General features: G+C 55.2%; 1 protein-coding gene across 3 annotated transcripts in view; it reads left to right on the top strand.

Moving 5' to 3' along the window:
* Positions 1 to 23,487, top strand: part of LOC129131027 (acid-sensing ion channel 2) — a 504,741-nt gene that overhangs the window by 389,481 nt on the left and 91,773 nt on the right. The window contains exon 1 of one of the 3 annotated variants that reach the window (XM_077190817.1): positions 19,071 to 20,260. The exons of the other annotated variants lie outside the window; for them this stretch is intronic. Coding sequence (XP_077046932.1) covers positions 19,721 to 20,260 — 540 coding nt within the window. The 5' untranslated portion in view covers positions 19,071 to 19,720. Of the gene's footprint in view, positions 1 to 19,070; positions 20,261 to 23,487 lie in introns of those variants that run through there. 3 annotated transcript variants of the gene reach the window in all.

Below are 23,487 nucleotides of genomic sequence, written 5' to 3'. Positions count from 1 at the left end.
GGCCCTGCCTCAGGGAAGGGGCTGAGGTTTGGATTTTTGGGGAAAAGCCTGGGATTTACACAGCTTTGGTGAAATCCTATCCTGAGGGAAGGCTCAGCCAAAGGTGAGAACAAAAGGGGCACCAAGGCAGCCTGAAAGCTTCAGAGCTCTGGCAAAGAGGGATCCCAGAAATCCCTTCTCCAGGAATACTGGCAGGAACAGCTGACAGGAATGGGAAAGCTTCTCATGGAGCCTTGGGGATCATTCCCACCCCCAGGCTGCAGATCCATTAAATGTTGGGGGTTCTCCCACTGACACCTCAGGGCTGGCTGCTCTTCCGACATCATCCCACAGTCCTGGGATGTGCCAGGTTGGAAGGGGCCTTAGGGATCACCCAGTGCCACCCATGGCAGGGACACCCCCCACTGTCCCAGGGTGCACCATCCTGGCCTTGGGCACTGCGAGGGATCCAGGGGCAGCCCCAGCTGCTCTGGGAATCCCTCCCCATCCTCCCATGCAAGGATTCCTCCCAAAATCCCATCCCTCCCTGCCCTCTGGCACTAGAGCCATTCCCTGCTCCTGTCCCTCCAGCCCTTACCAAAAACCCCTCTGCAGAGATTTTCCATGGCTGTTTCTGCCACAGCAGCACCGAGCCACAGAACCTGTGATTAAAAGCAAAACAACCCTGGTGTTAAAGGAGTCTGGACTCCCTGGTAATTAATTTAAGATTAATGGGAACAAGCGAGTTAAAATCCAGTGACGATAATTAGCAGGCGAATTACAACAAAGGAGAAGGCAACAACTAAAAGTAATTACAGAGTACAGACACTGAATCCTGCCCTGCCTGGAAAATCCCCAGGAAATCCCCCCATGGGCAGTGGGAAACAGCACTGCCTGCAGCTGGGGGAGCAGCATAGCCTGGAGAGCCTCTGGAATGCTGCTGGAATCCTGGGGGCTCCTGGGATCCTGCTCAACACAGACCTGAGCAGGGCTCCAGTGCAGAGCTAAAGAAAACCAGGAGAATTTCCTGGAGGCTTGTCTTGGTTTGAGGAGCCAGGTGTCTGCTGAGGAAGGCAGGAGCCTTCCTTGAAATAGAAAATGTAAACCCCTTCCCTCTGAATTGTTATAATTTTGAAATTAAGGGGCTCTCAGGCAAAGAGATGGGAGCAGGAATAACAGTTCTTTATTAGGGAAAATAAAAATAAAATAAAATGCAGCAATATGAACAACCCTGCCAGAGTGAGAGCAGTCCCTGCCCCCTGTGTGCCAGGGGGTGGCACAGCCCCATCCCATGGGGGCTCAGCCCTCCTGCAGTGCCAGCTGTGGCTCTGCTGGAGCAGGGATCCTGCACAAGGGGGGAGTTTTCCTCTGCAGCTCCAGGGCTGCTGGAGATGGGCCTGGGCTCCCTCTGGCAATGCAGGGCAGCAGAAGCTGCTCCTCTGGGAATGCAGGGGGCAAAGGCTGCTGGGCTGTCCCAAACCTCAGATTGGATCCAGGTAGGAATGCTTGGCTCCTGCCCTGGGCAATGCAGCATCTCCCCATGGGATGCTGGAATTGGATCAGCCCTGCAGGAACACTCAGTGGCCATGGACAGAAGATAATTAATAATTAATGGCCCATGAACAGGAGAGATCTCCTGGAGGGAGGGTTGGCTGTGGGAGAGATAAAGAAAATGCCCAAAGAACAGCAGAGAACTGCCCCAGCTCTGACAGATGGGGACAGAACACACAACCCAGCCACACCTCACAACCCAGGGCAAAGCTGCCAGGTGAGTGCTCTGGGTTCAGGAACAGGAGGTTGGTTTTGGGTCTCCATCCATCCCTTCCACTCCTCAGCTCTCGGAGTTCTGGTGGAGCTTAGGTTGGATTTCACTCTGTATTAAATATTAAGCCCCGAATGTTTCGGGGGTGTGTCCTGCCTGGCTTTGTCTGGCCTCGCTGCTGGACCAAAGGCGGCAGCTGTGGCGTTTTCACCCCAGAGACACCTTTGGCTGGCTAGGTGCTGCAGCTGGGCGCTCAGAACAAGTCCAGGCAAAATAGGAACTCAGTTTACCTTTGGTGGAAAAGGTTCAGACGGTGAAGAGAAAAGGAGCGGGTTCTGCCGTGGAGCTTAGATCCAGAGTTTATTGTAGCATGGTAGACCTCTGAATGTGGTATCAGCTCCAGCCAGACAGGCAGAGACCGAACCACGGCAGAGCCCACGGCAGAGACCCCGACCGCATGGTCTCGTGTCCTTTTAAAGCCCCGGGGACAGGGGGAGGGGACGGACAGGTGAGGGCCAACCAGGTGTGAGCAGGGGAAGGCTCAGGGGATGTGGACGCCAGGACAAACCAACGAGCCCAGACCTGGGGGCCATCTGCCAATCACTCGACACCTTGCTGGAAGGTGCCAGGCAGGAGGGCACAGGGGCAGGGGGAAAGGTTGGCGTACTTGAGGGGGATGGGATAGCTGAGACAGGAAATGGGACACACTGCAACAACTCTGGTTTCAGGAGTCCTGCCTGCCCCGGGTGGGCACAGGCACAGCTCAGGGAAAGAGAATTTGCTGCCTGGGCTCTGCTTTTTCTCAGGGTTGGTTCTCAGGCCTTGGGTGTTTGTTAGAGGGGGAAGACCCAGACAATTCTTGTTGAGGTCAGGAGTCCTGGTGGTGTCCTAAAGAGTTTCTGCTTTCTAATACCCAAAACTCTGTCAGGAGTTTCTCTCTGCCTGATTTCAGTGTCACCTTCCCCCTGGGTTTTTCCCCCAGCTCTCACAGGGGTTGTATCCAACATTTCACAACCACAAGGAAATTCCCAATAATGAGGTGACATCCTTGTCCTTGTGAGCAGGGACAGGAGCCAGGGAATGGCTGGAGATGGGGCAGGAGGATTTGGGATGGAGATCAGGGAAAGGTTCTCCCCCCAGAGGTGCTGGCACTGCCCAGGCTCCTCAGGGAATGGTCCCAGAGCTCCAGGAGGGTTTGGGGCTGCCAGGGATGCCCAGGGTGGGAGTGTTGGGGGAGGGAGGTCCCTGGGTTCCTGAATTGGGCATGGGAGGTCCCTGGGTTCCTGGCAGGGCCAGGAGTGGGACTGGATGATCCTGGGGTCCCTTCCAGATCAGGATATTCCAGGACTCTGTGTCGTGGGTAATGGGAGATGAGAAAATCACAGAATTGTGGAATGGTTTGGGTTAGAGGGACTCTAAATCCCACCCAGTGTCACCCCAGCCATGGCAGGGACACCTCCCACTGTCCCAGGGTGCCCCAGCCCAATGTCCATCCTGGCCTTGGGCACTGCCAGGGACCTGGGGCAGCCACAGCTGCTCTGGGAAAGTGTTCCAAGGTTGCCAAAAGATGCTCTTGATCTTGGGAAAAGGATTTGGGATCAATCCCCATGGCTCAGGATGGTGCTGAGTGCCTGGGAAGTGCCTGACAGGGGGATTCCAGTGCGTGCTGTGGGATCTGGGCTGTCAGGAGCTGGGGGTGATCCCTGAGCTCCATCTGAGGGGTGCCTGTTCCTGCTGGGTCCCCTTGGGATCAGTTCCAAGGGTTGGGACCAGGAGTGGTGGATGGAGAGCTGGGATGAGCCTCCCACACCCAGTCCCTGTCTGCTGAGCCCTGAAATGTCATTGTCACTGTCACTGTCACTCCCCAGGCCTGACCTGAGACCATCAGCAAATCCCAGTTCCCAGCCCTGCACTGCTGGAGCAGGATTTGGGATGGCTCCTGGAACTCCCTGCTGGATTTTAGCTCAGCAGACCCAGCCCAGGGGCTTTGTGTGGCTGGATTGACCCAATAAAGTCAGATTTTGGTCAATCCAGACAGAATCAAAGTCATCTCACCCCTGAGCCCCCATCCCACCCTACCCCATCCCATCCCATCCCATCTCATCCCATCCCACCCCATCCCATCCCATCCCATCCCATCCCATCCCATCCCATCCCATCCCATCCCATCCCATCCCATCCCACCCCATCCCACCCCATCCCGCCCCTGAGCTCTTCTCCTGGGCCAGCCTGGGATGAGATGCTGGCTCCTGCAATCTCAGGGGTGTCTGGTCCCACATCCAGCTGTGCCTGCCCTCACCTTCACATCTGCACCCCAATTCTCCTCCTCAGCCCAAATCCTGACCCCCCAAAGCTCCCCCACCCCAAAGGCCCCAGGCCCTGCAGGCCTAGCCATTGGAAAACCCTCCTGAAACACAGAATTTCACAGTAAAAGTGAGCTTTGGCAATGAAATTCCAGCCCCTGCCAACTGAGGATGTTTGGATTCAGCTTTCCCACTAAAAATGTCATTTATCCAACTGAAGAGGCTGCAGGGAAGGGCTGAAGCTGACAGCTCCCCCTCCCCAGCAGCTGCTGCAGGGAGAGCAGAGGCAGCTCTGCAGCTCCCAGGTGCTTCAGTGCCCCAGTCCCCATTGCCAGAGCAGAAAGTTCCATCTGAAGGATGGAATTTTATCCATTTTATTTCATTTAAATGAGCTCAGTGACTGCTCAGATGGGGCTGGGATGGAATTCCCAGAGCAGCTGAGGCTGCCATGGATCCCTGGACTGTCCCAGGCCAGGTTGGACTTGGGGCACCCTGGGATAGTGGGAGGTGTCCCTGCCATGGCAGGGCTGGCACTGGGTCCTTAAAGGCCCTTCCCACCCAAACCAGGCTGGGATCCCATGATTTGTAACCCCAAGGAACTGCAGGGTCCCAAGGAACTGGTGACATCCCAGCCCCAAAGCTGCACAAGCCCTCATGGAGAACAATCCCATCTGTCCCACAAAAGCTTTCTGGGCCTCTTTCCCCTCAGCTTGGCTCCAGGATCAATGTGGAATTCCTCCTTCCATTTCCAAGGTCAGCACCGGGTGTTGCTGTTATCCCCAGCAGCAATGGCAGAGGGAAAGAAATCACATTATTTGTCCTGTGCCATTATTCCAGGGAAATATATCAGATTATTTGCCCCTTGCCATTATTGCAGGAACAGCTCCCCGGGGAGTCAGTGCACAATGGGATCTCAAAGAGAAAAGGAGCTCCATGGACATGGAAAACACCCCAGGGAGGAGGGGATCGAGGGGATTTCAGTGGCCACAGTCACAAGGTTTAACTCAGACATTATAATGTAAGTTCTCAGACACATGAGTGAGAGTAAACTCAGCTTTGGATGGAGAGTTTGGAAATCACTGGAAATTCTGGGAAATTTGGAGATTTCAAACCAGGTTTCCATTCAGTAGGAGGTTAAGCATCACAGTAATGTCTTAATTTCTCAGAGATTTTTTGATGTATCATGTTATGCAAATGAACTTTAGAAAAAAGAGAAGAATACTCTATACCATGATTTCTCATTAGTTAATACCATATACAGGGTATAGAATGCAATTAGATGTGGTTATTAATTGATGGGGTTGTGTGGGTTCTGGGACGAGGTGAGAGATGAGAACTGACTCCAAGTTCTCAGAAGGAATAATATAATATAATATAATATAATATAATATAATATAATATAATATAATATAATATAATATAATATAATATAATATAATATAATATAATATAATATAATATAATATAATATAATATAATATAATATAATATAACTAAAGAAAGAGAAAGGATACATGTACATCAGAAGGCTAAACAAGAATGAATAATAAAAACCTGTGACAGACTCAGAGAGTCCAACACAGCTGGACTGGGATTGGTCATTAATTAAAAACAATTCACATGGAGCCAATCAAATATGCACCTGTTGGCAAGTAACCTCCAAAGCACATTCCAAGCAATCAGATAATTATTGTTTACATTTCTTTTCTGAGGCTTCTCAGGAGAAAAATCCTGGTGAAGGGATTTTTCACAAAATATGTCAATGACAATTAGAGACATTCATTAACGTGGCACAAAAGCAGGAGAATCCTAAAAAGAAAGGCTAAGTTGGTTGTGTATCTCAAAGGAGACTAGAAAATAATGAAAATAAAACTTTCTTTATGTCCTGTCCCAGTCCCTTCCCACCCATCCCAGAGCTGTGGCAGAGCCAGGGGTCCCCAGTCCCAAGGGACAGAAGGGAAGGCAGGAGATGCTGCAGGGAAAAGAAAGGGTCCTGCTTTTAGGGGGAGCATTGAGGGGGAGTTGTGGAGGGTGATCCATGGCCTGGCAGATTCCCAGCTCTGATTCCCACTTACCTGGAGCCTCCTGACTCCCATCAGCTCCTGGCAGCAGGGAATTGATGGTGGCAAAGGGGAGATGGGAACGTGTTCATTCCCAGATTTACAGCTGGTACAGGAATCCTCCCTTCATTCCCAGATTTTACAGTAGAGGAACATGGGGGCAAATCCTCCCTTCATTCCCAGATTTTACAGTAGAGGAACATGGGGGCAAATCCTCCCTTCATTCCCAGATTTTACAGCTGGTACAGGAACACTCCCATCATTCCCAGATTTACAGCTGGGCATGGGAGCAAATCCTCCCTTCACTCCCAGATTTTACACTGGCACAGGAACATGGGAGCAAATCCTCCTTTCATTCCCTGATTTTACAGCTGGTACAGAAATCCTCCCTTCATTCCCAGATTTATACCTGGTACAGGAACACAGGGCCAAATCTCCATTCCCAGATTTTACCACAGGTACAGGAACATGGAAGCAAATCCTCCCTTCATTCCCAAATTTACAGCTGGGCATGGGAACACAGGGGCAAATCCTCCCTTCATTCCCAGATTTACACCTGCTACAGGAACACAAGGCCAAATCTCCATTCCCAGATTTACACCTGGTACAGGAACATGGAAGCAAATCCTCCCCTCATTCCCAGATTTACACCTGGTACAGGAACATGGAAGCAAATCCTCCCTTCATTCCCAGATTTTACAGCTGGTACAGGAACACTCCCATCATTCCCAGATTTACAGCTGGGCATGGGAGCAAATCCTCCCTTCACTCCCAGATTTTACACTGGCACAGGAACATGGGAGCAAATACTCCCCTCATTCCCAGATTTACACCTGGTACAGGAACATGGAAGCAAATCCTCCCTTCATTCACAGATTTTACAGTTGATACAGGAACACTCCCTTCATTCCCATATTTACAGCTGGGCATGGGAACACAGGGGCAAATCCTCCCTTCATTCCCAGATTTTACAGCTGGTACAGGAACATGGGAGCAAATCCTCCATTCCCAGATTTACAGCTGGGCATGGGAACAAATCCTTCCTTAGAGCATCTTCTTCCCAAAATAAAGGACTAAATTAAAAAAAAAAAAAAAATAAATAAAAAAAAAAAAAAATAAAAATCACATGGCGAAGTTGCTAAAACCCTCAATTCCTGCAGGAGGGAACTGCCCAAAAGGAGGGAGCAGGAAGGGTTTGATGGGAGCATTTCCAGTCAAGCTTTCTCAATTCTCCAGGGAGCTTTTTCACCTCCAGGGAAATTGTTTTAAAATATCAACTCCAGAGAGGAGATAGCCTTGGGAAGGGAAAACTCTTGGAGAAAATCGTGGAGAATCATCCAGCCCATTACCCACGGCTCAGGAAGCTCCATGTGCTCACCCAACCACATCCAAGGGCTGGAAAAGGAGGAGAGAGGGGAAGAGAGGAGTTCTGAATATTGGTGTATTCAATATTTTGGGGGAAAATACAGAGAGAAGACAAAAGAGACCAGGAAATGTCATCCTGCTGCCTTCTGCACCTGGAGCAAGCCTCAGAGCGGGGAGGGAATGGATTCAAACATCCCCAGGAGCACTCAGGATATTCCTTCAGGGAATGTCTCTCCAGGAAAACAAATCCTGACAAGATCTTTGTGCCAAGGCAGAGTCCAAACATCCCTCCTGGAGGGAGGAACCTTTTCCTGCTGCACTTTTGTTCCTCCAGGGCTTTTCCCACCCAGGAGCTCCATTCCTTTTGCCTTCTCATGGAATTCCATGCAGGAAAAAAACAGGGATTTGGAATAATAAAAAAAATTCCTTGTCAGGCATCAGAGGAGCCAAAGGGTGGAGAATGCAGGGAAGCATTAAAGGAAAGGGTAAAAAGGGTGGATTTTGGTGGGATACTGGGAAGGAAATCCTCCCTGGGAGATGGGAAAGGTGCCCTGGATCCATGCAGTGCCCAAGGCCAGCTTGGACAGGTTGGAGCAGCCTGGGACAGGGGAAGGTGTCCCTGCCATGGCAGGGGGGGCACTGGGTGGGCTCTGAGGTCCCTTCCCTCCCAAACCATTCCAGGATTCCATGAAAGTCCTGAAGGCTGGCATGGGAGAGGGAGCAGCTCCCAGGGGCTGGGTCCTGGCAGGAGAGAGGCCAGGACTGCCCTGAGCCAGGTCCTGAATGTTGTCCCAGCCTGGGCCTGGAATGCTGCTGCTGTACCTGGGGAAACTGAGGCACACTGAGGGGTCCTTTCCCTGTGTCCCAGGGAAACTGAGGCACACTGAGGGGTCCTTTCCCATCTCTTCCCAGTGCCCTCTCCCTGTGTCCCAGGGGTCAGATCCAACAGGGATTGAGCAGAGTCCTGTGAGCCCAGGGGCCCTGGGGGTGATCCCAGATCCCCCCAGGCTGGATGGACTGGGAATGGGACTGGGACTGGGAATGGGACTGGGAATGGGACTGGGACTGGGAATGGGACTGGGAATGTCCTGCTGCTCCTCCAGGTGCCACCCCAGGATCATGGAGGCTGGGAAAGGTCACAGAATCCAACCTTGGACCAAATTCCACCATTCCCCTAAAAACTCATCCCCGGCTTTAACCTTGGCCCCAGCTCTGGATCCACGGATCCCAAAGCTCCTCAGGAAGGGCAGGGGGGCCTTTCCAGAGGCCCCTTTGGGGCTGTCACAGGGATCACCCAGGCTGGAACAGCCCTCAGAGTCCACACCAGGAGCAATCCTGGTCCCTGCTGGTGCTGGCTATCCCTGTACAGGGAATTTTGGCCAGATACAAACCCAGACAATTCCCTGGCTGTGCCAGCTCAGCCCCTGCTCTGCTCCCTGCACAGCTCCAGTGGCATTCTGAGGCTACTGAGAGCCAAATCCTGCTCTCATCCTTGAAAAAACCAGCCTGAAACTGCCCTGAAATCCAAGAAAATCCCAGATTTCCTCTGCTGGCAGCAGGAGCAGAATCCAGCCCAAAACATTCCAAGTTTCCTGGTGTTGTTTGTGGGTTTTTATAAAAATCAATGTCATTTACAATTACATAACTGCAAAAAAGCAGCTGAAAAACTTCAGGATGGAGCTTCTATTTTATCCAACCTTTTCTCCATTAATCTTCCCACACAACTGCTGTCACCATTAGGCTGCCAAAGGAAAATTGGTTGGATCCTTTGAGTTTGGCAGCTCCGCAGGTGGCACTCACCTGCTCTGCCTCCAGCCTGTCCTGCTTCCCCAGATCCCTGTGGATGCCCCTGGGCCTGAGGTGACAGGGATAGCAGTGGGACAGACCTTCAGCACCCACCCTGCAGCCTCCAGCCATGGAAACCCACAGGAAGGAGGTAAAAATTCCCAAATTCTCTGGCAGCAGCCCCTGGTGTGTGGAGTTTGGGATCCCACACTGGGCATGGCCTGACTGAGCCCTGCTGGGATCACTGGCAGCATTCCCACAGAATCTGCAAGGAACTGGAGGAGCTTTGGGGCTGTCAGATTGGATCCTTTGAAGGGATTTTTGACAGGAATTGAAGCTTTTTTTGATGGAGAGGGGGAGGTTTTGCTGTGAGCAGAAAGGGGCTGCTTCCGTCGGGAGGAGCTCTGAATTCTCCCCCATTTCTGCAGAGTCTGGGAGCTCACAGGGAGCAGCGTCAGGTCAGGACTGTTTGCGCTTCCAGCCTCATCCCCCAGGTGCTGCAGGGGTTTTTACAGTAATTGCATTAATTGATTTCCTCCAAGGTGAGCCCTGTGCTCAGCCAGAGCCTCCAGAGCAGAGTGGGGATGAACCAGGATGGGAATGCCCCAAATCTCAGGGCCCTGTGGTGTTTGTGAGGGTCCCCAGGACGAGGTGAGAGATGAGAATTTGGCTCCATGTTCTCAGGAGGCTGATATTATATTATATCATATCATATCATAATTAATATAATATAATATAATATAATATAATATAATATAATATCAAAAGAGAAAGGATACATCAGAAGGTTTAACAAGAATGAATAATAAAAACTTGTGACTGACTCCTCAGTCCAACACATCTGGACTGGGATGGGTCATTAATTAAAAACAATTCACATGGCACCAATCCAACATTCACCTGTTGGTAAATGATCTCCAGACCACAGTCCAAAGCAGCAAACACAGGAGCAGCAGTCAGATAATTATTGTCTTCATTCCTCTCTGAGGCTTCTCAGGAGAAAATCCTGGGCAAAGAGGATTTTTCAGGAAATATCATGGTGACAGGGCCCCTCCTGTCCCAAAGTCCCCAGCTCTGGGTGCCACCTCTGGAATCATCTCCAGCCCTGCTGTTCCATACCTGGCCATGTCCCAGACCAGGCTGGAGGGGCTGGAGCACCCTGGGATGGTGGGAGGGGATCCAGGCTGAGAACAGGAGGGGTTTTAGGGTCTGTCCCAACCCAAACCATTCCAGGATTCCACCATTCCCCACACAGGGTGCCTGGTTTGGAAAGCCAGGAGTCTGCTAAGGAAGGCAGGAGCCTCCCCTGAAATGGAGAATGTAAACCCTCCCCACCCCTCTGAATTGCTGTAAATTTGAAATTAAGGGGCTCTCAGGCAAAGATATGGGAGCAGAAAATAACAGTTCTTTAATAGGGAAGAAAATAAAAGGATAAAATAAACAATGCAGTGCACTAGAACAACACTGCCAGAGTCAGAACCCAACCTGACACCCTGTGGGTCAGGCTGTTGGCAGCAGAACCATTGGAATTGTGGCTCAGCCCTCCTGCAGTGTCAGGGCTGGTTCTGCTGGAGCAGGGATCCTGGAGAAAGGTGCAGTCTCTTCCTCTGAAGATCCAGGGGAAGAAGAGGCAGCTGCTGTTCCTCTGGGCAATCCAGTGCAGAAGCTGTGCTGGTGTTCCAGAATCTCCAGATTATATCCAGGTAGGAATGCTTGGCTCCTCCCTCTGGGCTCACATCTCCCAGTGGGATGCTGTAGCTCTTATCAGCCATGCAAGGGCATTCCATAGCTGTTATCAGCAGTGTCTCCCAGAGGGAGGAGTGGGTGTGGAACAGATAAGGCAAACTGCCCAATGAACAGAAGATAACTGCCATAGAGATGGTGATAGAATCCATCTTGCCTTGCACTCTGGGACACCGGGCCAATCACTCCAACCCCTAAATGGGAATTTTGTACAGCAGCAAATTTCCCTGCAATTCCTGTGCCACAAATCCCAGGATTTGGGAATGGGGAGGTTTCAGTAGCAGCTCTGGGGGCTGACCCAGGGACCATTCCAGGGCTGTTCAATCCCAAAAATTCCAGCCCAAACCTCTAAGTGGAGACTCCAGTCTGATCCAGGAGTTCCACATTTGTTTTCCAGTAGATTCAGGGAGTAAAGGAACTTCCAAACATGGTCCTGGTGCTGTGGGATCAGAGGCTGGTGTGGAGGTGACCCTTCCCTTCTATCCCTCAGGATCTGAAATCTCATTTTCCCACTTCTATCCTGCTGCCATAGGAGCAGGGGTGTGGCAGCCTCTTGGATTGGAAATATCTCCAGATTTGAGGAGAAAGGGCTTTTTCCCTTTTTCCCACCTGGAAAGGGCTTTTTCCCTTTTCTTGTCCTGCCAGGAGAGCCCTCAAATCCCTTGGAATGACAAGGAATAAACCTCAACTTAAGGAATTGCTCCCCAAACTTGGTTTGGAAGCCAAACTCCCTGAGGGAGAGAATTTTCCATCCTCTGCAGCATCCAAACACAGAGCAGTTTTCCTCTGGATTTGCCAGGTGCAGTGAATTTAAAGGGAGGGAAACGGGTTCAGGAAGGGGGGAGTTAGCAGGGAATTGTCTCTCCAGGCACAGGGCAGGACATGGAACATTCAGCACGGCCCTCCCAGGTGTTCCAGAGTCACCCACGGGCTGCTGTGCTGGGCCTGTCCCCTGGGAAGCTCCAGCCTCCTCCTTTCCAGGTGCTGCTCCTCTTGGGAATGTGAGGTTTGGGGTCAGGGCAGGAGCAGAGGAGCCTCCAGTCCACTCCAGGCTTATTCCCATGGAGTATCCAGAATCATCCCCCAGGACAGGGAGGCTGGGAATTCCCTCCCACATTTCCCACTGTCACAGCTCACTGCCACATCCTGAGGTGATGCTCAATCCTAAATAAAGGTGTAGGTCCTGCCTGATCCTAAATGAAAGTGCAGGAGGTGCCTAAATCCCAAAGGAAGCTGTAGGTGATGCCCAATCCCAAACAGAAGTGTAGGTGATCCCCAGTCCCAAATAAAGGTGATGCCCAATCCCATATAAAGGTGTAGGAGGTGCCTAATCCCATATGGATCAGCTCCATCCACATCTCAGGACCAAAGCCTTGAACAAGCCAGGTTTGAACAGCAAAATGAGCTCAGCAAGCTTTTCCTTCCCAAGATTCCTCTTCAATTAAAGCAGAACATCTCCAGTGGTGCCAGCCATGGAGCAGGAGGAGCCTTGGAGTGTGGCTGAACTGCCAAGGGAAGCAGGAGAGCATCACCCCTCCCTGCAGCCCCTCAGCAGCCAAAGCAGGAGCTCCCAGCCAGGAGCTGCCAGCCAATTCCAGCCCTTCAGGAACTGGGGAAAAAGGAAAAGGAAAATAAACAGGAACAGAAAACCCCCAGGCTCTGAAGTTCAGAGGTTCAGAGGGAAAATAGGAATAATCTGTGTGTCTGAGAGACAGAAAACAGATAATATTCAATATTCAATACTCAATATTCATTTTTCAATAGTCAATATTCAATACTCAAATTTTCATTGTCCTCCTGAAGCTGGATTCATTTCCCAGCCTCTGGATGAGTCCCATGGATCCCCCCTTTCCCTGCACATTTCAGGGCTCCTTTCAAAGCTGTTCTTTTCCCTTTCCCCTTGGGCTGCCTGGATCCAGGATAATTCCAGCAGGGTCAGGGAAGGGGGGAAGTGCCCCAAAAGCTCAGGGATGGGGCACCAAGCACCTCACCTGGGGGTGTCCCTGAATTGTCCCCTGGGATGGAGGGACAGGACACAGGGAATGGCAGGGATGGGATATTGGGAATGGGGAATTGTTCCCTGGCAGGGTGGGGAGGGCTGGAATAGAATTCCCAGAGCAGCTGGGGCTGCCCCTGGATCCCTGGCAGTGCCCAAGGCCAGGCTGGACATTGGGGCTTGGAGCAGCCTGGGACAGGGGAAGGTGACCCTGCCATGGCAGGGGTGGCACTGGGTGGGTTTAAGGCCCCTTCCCACCCAAACCAATCCAGGATTCCCTGATTTGATGCTAACATTGATTTGATGCTAATATTTGATGTCACCATCGCTGCTGCAGTCCCTCTTGGAGGCTGGCAAAGCCCATCCAAAGGCCCTGCAGGATCCTGAGGGCCCTGGGCCTGTCCTGAGCCCCCAGAGCTGGACAGGGCCTGTGGGTTGGGACATGGAGTGACAGGGCAAGGGGGCATGGATCCCACTGACAGAGGGGAGATTTTGGTTGCAAATATGGAAAAATCCTTCCCTGTGAGGGTGGGGAGGGGTTGGGATGGAATTCCCAGAGCAGCTGGGGCTGCCCCTGGACCCCTGGCAGTGCCCCAGGCCAGGGGTGGCATTGGGGGGGATTAAAGATCCCAAACCAGCCCAAACCATTCCATGGCTTCTTTTAATCTCTGGACAGAGTTTTGGGGCCCCCAGAGACAGGGGGAGGCTCCTGGCCAGCCCTGGAGTCACCAAAATGCACAGAGAGCACTGGAGCAGAGCTGGGCTGGGCCCAGTTCCAGGGCACTGGCAGGTCTGGGGTGCCCCATTCCTGATGGGGCAAAGAAGGAATTTGATAGGAAGAGGCCACAAGAACTTGGCTGTTTCATTTGCTCCAAAGAATTCCTGTTCAAATCCATCCTTCCCAAATCCAGAGGTGTTTCCATTTGTTTCATCTCCTCCCCTCACTTCTCCAGCAGTGAAATGGAAAATGGGGGGGGAAAAGGAGATAATTGGGAGGATGCCAGCTGTGAGCTTAAAATAGATCCAAATCCTTCCTCTTCCCTACCTGCAGAAGGAAAAGAAGGAGGTATTTAAATATCTATCTCTATAAACACATTTATTTATGGATTAGCCTTTATTGCTTTAAGGAATAATGGCTCTGCCAGGAAATGCCAATTAAAGCAGCCCTGCTAATTAAAGGCCATGTTACAGCCCTAGGGGTCATGTCTGGGGGGTCACATCTGTCCCCAGGGGCTGTGGGGGTCACATCTGTCCACGTGTGGCTTCAATCCAGAGCTGATCCCAAATTAAACCCCTGGATCAGCCCTGTGTCCCCTCCAGAAGCTGGGAGGAAGGAGGATTGAATCCTTTGGGATGTGCAGGGATCCTTTGGGATCAGGGACCCCCATGGGCAGGGTCCACAGCCCAGCCAAGATCTGGCTCCTGAAATCTTCCCAACCGATCCTTCTGTGCAAGCCTGGAAAATCCCACTTTATTTGCCTTCCCCACACTGGGATTCCCAGTGTAATTCCCAAAGAAGCAGCCACACCTCACTTGGGCATTTGTTTGATCTCTTCCAGGTTTTTCCCTTTAAACGCACACAAGGAAATGAGATATCCAAAGTTTCCCTATTTTTTAATGTTTTGTTTTGTTTTGGAGCAGGGTTGTGAAATCCAAATGTTTTTACTCCTCTGGTGCTGCTGGGGTGAAGCAGCAGATGCAGAAATCCTGGCACTATTTATGTGCTCCCAATATTTTGGTATGGATGAAATATTTCACCTCTCTGCACTCAAAACAAGCAGCCCCAAACCCCTGCAGCCCCCAAAATTCCCTCCATTCCTTGGGAGAATTTCCCAGCTGGAAGCCCAGGCATTTCTTTAATTTATTTGCATGAAAAATGAAACCAACCCAAGGAAAACAACAGCAGCCCCCCTTGGATGTTTGTGGGGTTCCCCAAAGCTCTGCTGCCCGGGGTGGGGCTGTCACATCTCTGGGCTCTGAGGCAGCAGGGCTGGCTTTAGGGCCGAGCCATGGCTTCCATGGAAACCCCAATTTCCAAGTGCTCTGTGCCTTTCTGCCTCCAGCAGGAATTGTTTCTGCAGGGCTTGGGCAGAGCAGGGAATTCTTCCCAAAGCTTTGGGGGTTGCAGAATCAGAACAGGTTTGAGGCTCATTTTGCCCTCACACCCTGGGCTGTGGGGTCACACCTGTCCCAGGAGGGGCTGTGGGGTCACACCTATCCCCAGAGCTTGTGGGGTCACACCTGTCCCCAGGGGCTGTGGGGTCACACCTGGCCCCAGATCCTGTGGGGTCACACCTATCCCCAGAGCTTGTGGGGTCACACCTGTCCCCAGGGGCTGTGGGGTCACACCTGGCCCCAAGGGCTGTGGGGTCACACTCATCCCCAGGGGGGTCACACCTGTCCCAGGAGGGGCTATGGGGTCACATCCATCCTCAGATCTTGTGGGGTCACACCCATCCTCAGATCTTGTGGGGTCACACCCATCCCCAGATCCTGTGGGGTCACACCTGTCCCCAGATCCTGTGGGGTCACACCTATTTCCAGGGGCTGTGGGGTCACACCTGGCCCCAAGGGCTGTGGGGTCACATTCATCCCCAGGGGGGTCACACCTGTCCCAGGAGGGGCTGTGGGGTCACACTCATCCTCAGAGCCTGTGGGGTCACACCTGTCCCCAGGGGCTGTGGGGTCACACCTGTCCCAGGAGGGGCTGTGGGGTCACACCCATCCCCAGATCCTGTGGGGTGACACCCATCCCCAGAGCCTGTGGGGTCACACCTGTCCCCAAGGGCTGTGGGGTCACACCTGTCCCCAGATCCTGTGGGGTCACACCTATTCCCAGGGGGCCCACACCCATCCCCAGGGGGTGTCACACCCATCCCCAGGGCCTCCCTGGATCCCAAAGCCCAGCCCAGCCCAGGCAGGGCTCTCTGCAGGATGGGCACATCCAGCTCACATCCAGCTGTGCCAGCTGTGCCCAGCAGTGCCAGGCTCTGCTCCTGCCCCCGGGGATGGTTCTGTGCTGGCAAAGGGATCCCATTCCCAGCCCAAGGGGACCTGAGCCCCTGCCTGGGGACAGGTGGCCTTGCAGTGTCTGCCCCTTGTTCTCCTGAGAGCCAAAAATCCCCACCTTTGTATTGCAGGGGCTGTGGGAGCACCAAATCCAGCACAGGAAGGTTGATCAGGGAATCCTGGAATGGTTGGGGTTGGGAGGGACCTTAAACCCATCCAGTCCCAATCCCTGGGACCCCTTCCACTGCCCCAGGCTGCTCCAAGCCCTGTCCAGCCTGGCCTGGGACATTCCAGGGATCCAGGGGCAGCCCCAGCCTCTGCAGGAATTCTATTCCAGGGCCTCCCCACCCTCCCAGGGAGGAATTGTTTCCCAAAATCCCAGCCCTATCCTGCCCCATTTGATCCCAGCCCTGTAATTTCTCCCCCTGCCATTGGTCCCTAAAAGCTCAGCAGAGCAGAGGATGTCCCAGAGCTCTCTTGTGCCTGGGGCCAACCCCAGGGGATAAAACCAGGGATAAAACCAGGGATAAATCTGCTGCTCACTCAGCATGAGCTCAGTTCCAGCAGGAACCGCTCAGGAGAGCAAGGGAATAAATCCCAGAAATCCCCTGGGATGCTCCAAGGGACACAGGGCCAGGGAAAGGGGCTCCAGTCACCCTGTGAGGCTGGGAGAGGAGTTTGGAGGGGGATCCTCCCTCCCTTTGCTCCCTTCCAGGATAAATACTAATACTAATAACACTAATACTAATATTAATACCAATACTAATACTGACATTATCCAGCAGAAAAAAGTTTCAGGATTTCCTCTCCACAGGATTTCAAGCTTTTCTTTAATCCTTTTTGTCTTCACCTGAGTCGATGTTTGAGGTGAAAATGAGGTTTCAAAAGAAGCCAAAGGTTTTGTTTGGAACAACTTCCAATAGTTGCCTTCCTGTCCCCTTTCAGGGGCACCCGGGGATGTTTTGGGGAGGGGATGGTGGGATTCCCTCACAATAATTCACTGAATTTGTCAAACTACAGAACCCCAAATCCATTCTCCTCCAGAAGGAGGAAACTCACCCAGCTCAAGGGATAATTTTCAAGTGACTTGTTGGTTAATTAGCAATATTTCTGGATCAGCTCAATTATTTCTTATTGGACTTAATTAGGTCCAATCAGCCTTTAAGCCGCTGTGGCTGCGTGAGGAATCACCCAGGGCTCGGATGCAGGGAATGAGCTGCTTTCCCAAACAACTGCAAACATGGAGAGAATTTCCAAAGGCTGGGGCCATGTCCCACCAGGGGATACCTTGGAATTTCATTGTCAGGTTTCCTTTGGCTTTGGAATGTTTTCGTGGGGAACCTTTTGGATTCCAGCTCCAGTTGGCCTTGGCCATCCCACCGCCCTTTGCCAGCTAATTTAGAAAAATTGCTTCCCTCTAATAAATCAAGGAGATATGAGTGGATCCTTTGGAGTGGATTTCAGCTGCTTCCCATGCAAACCTGCTGCTCTTTCCTTCACAAGAGCCCCTTTTGCCAAGCTGCATCTGCCCAAAAAAAAAAAAAAAAACCCAAAAAAACCAAAAAAGAAACAAAACAAAACAACCAACCAACAAAAAAAAAAAAAAAAAAAAAAAAAAAAACCAAAAAAAAAAAAAAACCACAAAAAAACCAAAAAACCCAAAGAAAAAAAGAAAAACCTTTTGGAGAAGAGAAAGAGCTGAAAGTGAGGCCAGGGCAGGGCAGGGCTGGGCTGGGCTTTGCCTGCCAGGGAAAGCTGTGCCACAGGGCTGGGATGAGCGTGGAGAGGGAGGGAACTTGGGAGGATGTTCATGGTCGGGCACCTTTTATTTCCTTGGGTTTATGGCAATAAATTATGGATAAAACAGCCCCGGCCCAGCTGGTGGGGAAGCACTTGGGATGCTGATTATCCTGAGAGGGAGCAAAGGGGAACAACTCCCAGTGCTTTCAACAGGCGGCAGGGAAAAACGAGCCGGGATCCGCCGGGAAAACGGCAGGAGAGGCTCCCTGGAGCTGCCAGAGACGCCGCTGGCATGGAGATGGGAACTGCCGGCCTCTCCCACTCGGTCCCGAAAGGTCACGGCCGGTGCTGGGCTGCTGGGAGGATTCGCTGCTCACGAGCGCTGCTAAAAAATGGGAAAATGCTCCCGAGCATGGACACGAGCTCAGGAAAAAGCAGCCGAGTTATCTGAGGGCACCTGGCTGAGCTCAGGCAGTGTTTGTGCTGCTGCCACCGCCCCCGCCCTGCGGGGCTCAAGCTCAGCCTCTCAGTCCCGTTTTCCCCCCGTGTTTTAGGACAAGGAGCGGGATTTTGGGCCGGCTGCCCCCCAAGCCGGGGCTGCTGCACGTTCGCAGCTTTGCCACAATAAAAAAAGCAACTCGCCGGGAGAGGCTGGAGAGAACCAGGCTGTAACGACTCCATCTATTGGGTAAAAATATACGGCTCCAAATGCACAGGGAAAATTAATTCCGAGGGAAAAAAAAATATCAGAGGGGATTCGGAGCAGTTACCGGCACTTACGGCTTAATTGGACACAATTAGAGGAATGTCTCTCTGTACTGTTTGAAAGCAAAATGAAGGTAACGGCAGCGGCTTGCAGAGATCCGAGCTCATCAATCCCGAGGAGATGCCAATCCATATCCCGAGTTATTCCCGTCGCACGGGGTGTTAAGGGAAAGGGGCTTTTGGTGTCCGATCAGGGCAGGAGGAGCCCCTGACCCCGAAGGGCTCCTCAGGCTCGGGGTGAGGGGCAGCGAGGGGCGGGGGCGATGCTTCCCGGAACGCGTTTCTGCCTTTGCCATTCGTTCCATGGAGCCGAGGCGCGGGGAGCGGCGAGCCCGGAGTCCCCTGCACATCCATCCCCCCCTCCCCGGAACGCAGCGGCCGCACGGAGCCCGCTCAAGCCTCGCCTCCGTTACCCCCGGCTTTCCTTGATATTATGTTCTCCCCCGGGGCTGCTGAACAGCAGAAAAACAAACTCCTGCCGGAGGAGGGAGGAGGCAGCGGGGGGGCCGGGGCCGGCGGCAGCCGGGGGATAACGGGGGGCGGAGGAGGAGGAGGAGGAGGAGGAGGAGGAGCGGGGGGCTACTCCGGGAAAGCAGCAGCGCGATCGGCGCCGAGCATCGCTCCCTCCGCCTCCCGAGCGCCGAGCGGCCGGGACTGGCACCTCGGCAAGCTTCGTCCCGCTCTTCCTCCTCCTCAGCCTCCTCCTCCTCCTCCTGCTGCCGCCGCTCGCAGCCCTTGGCCGGGGCGCGCCCGGCGATGGCAGCGCGGGGCGGGCGCGGCGCGGGGCGGGCGGGCGCGGGCCGGGGGTAGCGCGGGGGTCCCGCAGCGCTCTCCCCGCCGGGGTCCCGGGGTCCGCGGGCTCGGAGCCCGGCAGGGTCGCGGCGGGGCTCGGTCGGTGCCGGTGTTGGTGTCGGGCGGGGCGCGGCACCGCGGGATGTGAGCGGCGCGGCCGGGCAGGGACAGGGGCAGCGACAGGGACAGGGGCGGGCGGTGCGGGCGGCGCCGGTGGCCCCGGTGGCCCCGGGCCCGGCATGCCGCGCTGCCGGAACTGCCGCCCGCCGCGCAGCTCGGGGCCGCGGGCCGCCCGCGGGCGCTGCCCCCGCCGCTCGGGGCCGCAGCCGGCGGGGGGCCCGGGGATGGCGCGGCGCTGCTCGCCCTGAGCCCGGCCCGCAGGAGGACGAACGGCAGGAGGAGGAGGAGGAGGGGAGCGCCCATGGCGCGGGGGCGCCGGGCGCCGGCGCTGCGCACTCGGCTGCACGGGCTGCGCCTCATGTGCTCGGCGCGGGCGGCGCCGGCGCGCCGGGCGCTCTGGGTGCTCGCCTTCTGCACGGCGCTGGGGCTGCTGCTGGCCTGGTCCTCCGACCGCCTGCTGCACTGGCTCGCCTTCCCCTCGCACACCCGCGTGCGCACCGAGTGGAGCCGCCAGCTGCCCTTCCCCGCCGTCACGCTGTGCAACAACAACCCGCTGCGCTTCCCTCGCCTCTCCAAGGGCGACCTGTACTACGCGGGGCACTGGCTGGGGCTGCTGCTGCCCAACCGCACCGCGCGGCCGCTGCTCACCGAGCTGCTGCGCGCCGACGAGGCGCGGCTGCGCTGGTTCGCCAAACTGGCCGATTTTCGCCTCTTTCTGCCGCCCCGCCACTACGAGGGCATCAGCGCCGACTTCATGGACCGCCTGGGCCACCAGCTGGAGGACATGCTGCTGTCCTGCAAGTACCGCGGCGAGCTCTGCGGCCCGCACAACTTCTCCGCGGTGAGTGCGCGCCGGGAGCCTCCCCTGCTCTCGGCTTCGGTCCGGGGTCCCCTGGGTCGTGTCGGTCTGGTCCCGGTTCATGTCGGTCCAAGAGCCCTGGCTCGTGTCGGTTCTGGTCCGTGCCCCCGGTTCGAGTCAGTCCAAGAGACCCCCGGGTCGTGTCGGTCCAACAGCCCTGGGTAGTGTCGGTTCTGGTCCGTGTCTCCGGTTCGTGTCGGTCCAAGAGACCCCTGGGTCGTGTTGGTTCTGTCCCCGGTTCATGTCGGTCTAAGAGCCTTGGGTCATGTCGGTTCTGGTCCGTGTCCCCGATTCGTGTCGGTCCAAGACCCCTGGGTCATGTCGGTTCTGTTCCCGGTTCGTGTCGGTCCAAGAGACCCGCGGCTCGTGTCGGTTCTGTTCCGTGTCCGCGGCTCCTCTCGGTCCGAGGGATCCCGGCTCGTGTTGGTCCCGGTCCCTGTTCCCCGTTCGTATCGGTCCAAGGGCATCCCTGGCTGATGTCGGTTTAAGGGACTCTTGGTTGGTGCCGGTTCCGCTTCGTGTCCCGTTCCCGGCCCCGCCGCTCGCTGCGCCTTTGCCCGCGGTGCCCGGAGCGCTCCGGGGTCGAAGCGGTCCCGGAGGGTCCCGGTGTGTCCGGCAGGTCCTGGGGTGTCCGGCAGGTCCCGCATGGCCGGGCAGGGTCTCTCCGGCCCGGGAGCCCCTCGGGAGCTCCGTGCGGGTCGCTGCCCACCGAGCGCTTTCCCTCTCGCTGGTTTTTGCACCGGCTCCAAGTGATGCTCTCTGGTCTAAGGGGTGACTGTCTGGCGTGTGAGGTGCTGGCTGCTGCCCTGGGTTTTAATGAGAAATAATTAAATTAATGTCGCACCATCCCCGCCGCTGCCTTCCCACGTTCCGCGTTGCTCCCAGCGTAGTCGTACCCAGGTTTTTGCCCAGTCCGAGCCGGGGTTCCCCAGGTGGCTGCAGAGCGGTCCGGCCCTGCCCTGCCCATCCCGCCGGGCTCTGCTCTGTCCGGGCTCCTTCGGCTCCCCGTGCATCCCCTGGATCCGCTCCTTTGGGACTCCTGGAGCGCTTTGGGATGCGGAGCTTTGCTGAGCGGAGCTGATCCCAAAGGTGTTTGAGCCCCGATTAACCAGCGGGGTTTGGGATCAACCCCAAAACTCGGGGCAGGGCTTTACAAACCGCTAGGAGCGGGATCCCTGCTTGGGAGGACCCCGGTGGGACTGTTGGGAGCTCTGGTGTGTTGGAAGGTGAGAACTGGAGCCAGAGCCACGTGAAGGATCCCCGGGAGCAGTGGGATGCTGATGGTGCTGGAATATTCCGGTGCTCTGATCTCTGCGGGCAGCGGCTGGAGCTGAGCATCCTTAAACGGGGGCTGGGGTCTGTGAGCACAGAGCAAACTCTCCCTGGGAGCTGGATCCCGGCTCTGCGTACGCTGCAGCCGGGAAATCAGACGGAATTGTCCCTTTGGGCTTGTCAAGGCAGCCGCTAAACTGTGCAGGGGAGGAGGGAGCGGCTCCCCGCGGGATGGAGGAGCTGCCCCGGCTGTGCAGGCAGCAGCTGCTGCTGCGAGCGGCGGCACAGCTGGGGGAAAACAGAGATAAAACGGGATTTTGGGGCAGGCCCATTCCAGCAGGACAATCCGGTGCCGTGGCACGAGGAAATTCGGGAATTAGAGCAGGGACAGGCGGTGGGCGGTGGGGAAAGCTGCCTCCCGCTCCTGGGTGCCAGCGGTGGATCTGCCGGTGCTTGGCCGGTGCCAGGAGGGGCTGACTGCGGCTTTCACCGAGCCCTCGCTCCTCCAAGGTGCAGCAAACCCGGCGAGGGTCCCGCTGTCCCGGGCAGGATAAATCCTGGAGCGCTGCTGTGGCCGGGGGCTGCTCTGAGGGGGCTGCAGGAGTTCCTCAGGGACGGAATTGGGCACTCCTGAGAGCTGCAGGAATTGGGCACTCTGGGGGGGCTGCAGGAATTCCTCAGGGATGGAATTGGGCACTCGCGGGTGCTGCAGGAATTGGGCACTCTGGGGGGGCTGCAGGAATTCCTCAGGGATGGAATTGGGCACTCCCAAGGACTGCTCTGAGGGGGCTGCAGGAGTTCCTCAGGGACTGAATTGGGCACTCCTGAGAGCTGCAGGAATTGGGCACTCTGGGGGTGCTGCAGGAGTTCCTCAGGGATGGAATTGGGCACTCTGGGGATGCTGCAGGAGTTCCTCCAGGGTGGAATTGGGCACTCCCAAGGGCTGCTCTGGGGATGCTGCAGGAGCTCCTCTGGGATGGAATTGGGCACTCTGGGGGTGCTGCAGGAGTTCCTCTGGGATGGAATTGGGCACTCCTGAGAGCTGCAGGAATTGGGCACTCTGGGGGTGCTGCAGGAGCTCCTCTGGGATGGAATTGGGCACTCTGGGGGTGCTGCAGGAGTTCCTCAGGGATGGAATTGGGCACTCCTGAGAGCTGCAGGAATTGGGCACTCCCAGCTGCTGTAGGAGTTCCTCAGGGATGGAATCGGGCACTCCCGGGGGCTGCTCTGAGGATGCTGCAGGAGTCCCTCCAGGGTGGAATTGGGCACTCTGGGGGTGCTGCAGGAGCTCCTCAGGGATGGAATTGGGCACTCCTGAGAGCTGCAGGAATTGGGCACTCCCAGGTGCTGCAGGAGTTCCTCAGGGATGGATTTGGGCACTCCCAGCTCTGCAGCTGCCATCAGGCTGCCTGAGGAGCAGGGTCTCCTTCAGCCATCCTGGAAATGTCCCAGAAGCTGCTCCTCAAGGCTGAGAGGGAGGAATTGGGGTGTGATCCCTGGAGCTCACAGCACTGAGGGCATTGCTCAGCTGAGGAAACAGGGAAAATATCCTTCCCATCCCAAAGGGGCTGTGTGGCTCCAGGGTGGAGGGAGAGGGGAGTCCCTGTGCCAGGAACCAGCTGGATCTGCCAGGAACCGCCTGGATCCGCTTTCCCTGCCCCAGCTCTGCAGGTGAGGGGGCTCAGTGCCACCTCCCCTGTCCCAGCACGTCCCTCCTCCTCCTCCTCCTCTTCCTCCTCCTGTGTGAGGGAACAGGGGAGGGAGTGACCTCTGCCTTGTCCTTGAGGGGAGGCTGGGGAGTTTCTCCACCTGGGAACCACCAGTGAAGAGAGCTGGTCCCTGGGGAGGTACTGGGAACAATTCCTGGGGTTGGGAGTGTCCTGAGAGCTCAGCACAGGGCACTGCCCCAAAATCCTGTTTTATTTATGATTTTCCCC

Source organism: Agelaius phoeniceus, chromosome 26 (assembly GCF_051311805.1).
Source record: "Agelaius phoeniceus isolate bAgePho1 chromosome 26, bAgePho1.hap1, whole genome shotgun sequence".
Taxonomy (NCBI): Eukaryota; Metazoa; Chordata; class Aves; order Passeriformes; family Icteridae; genus Agelaius; species Agelaius phoeniceus.
The sequence above is the reverse complement of the archived record's forward strand: the minus strand, read 5'-3'. Positions and strand labels throughout refer to the sequence as shown.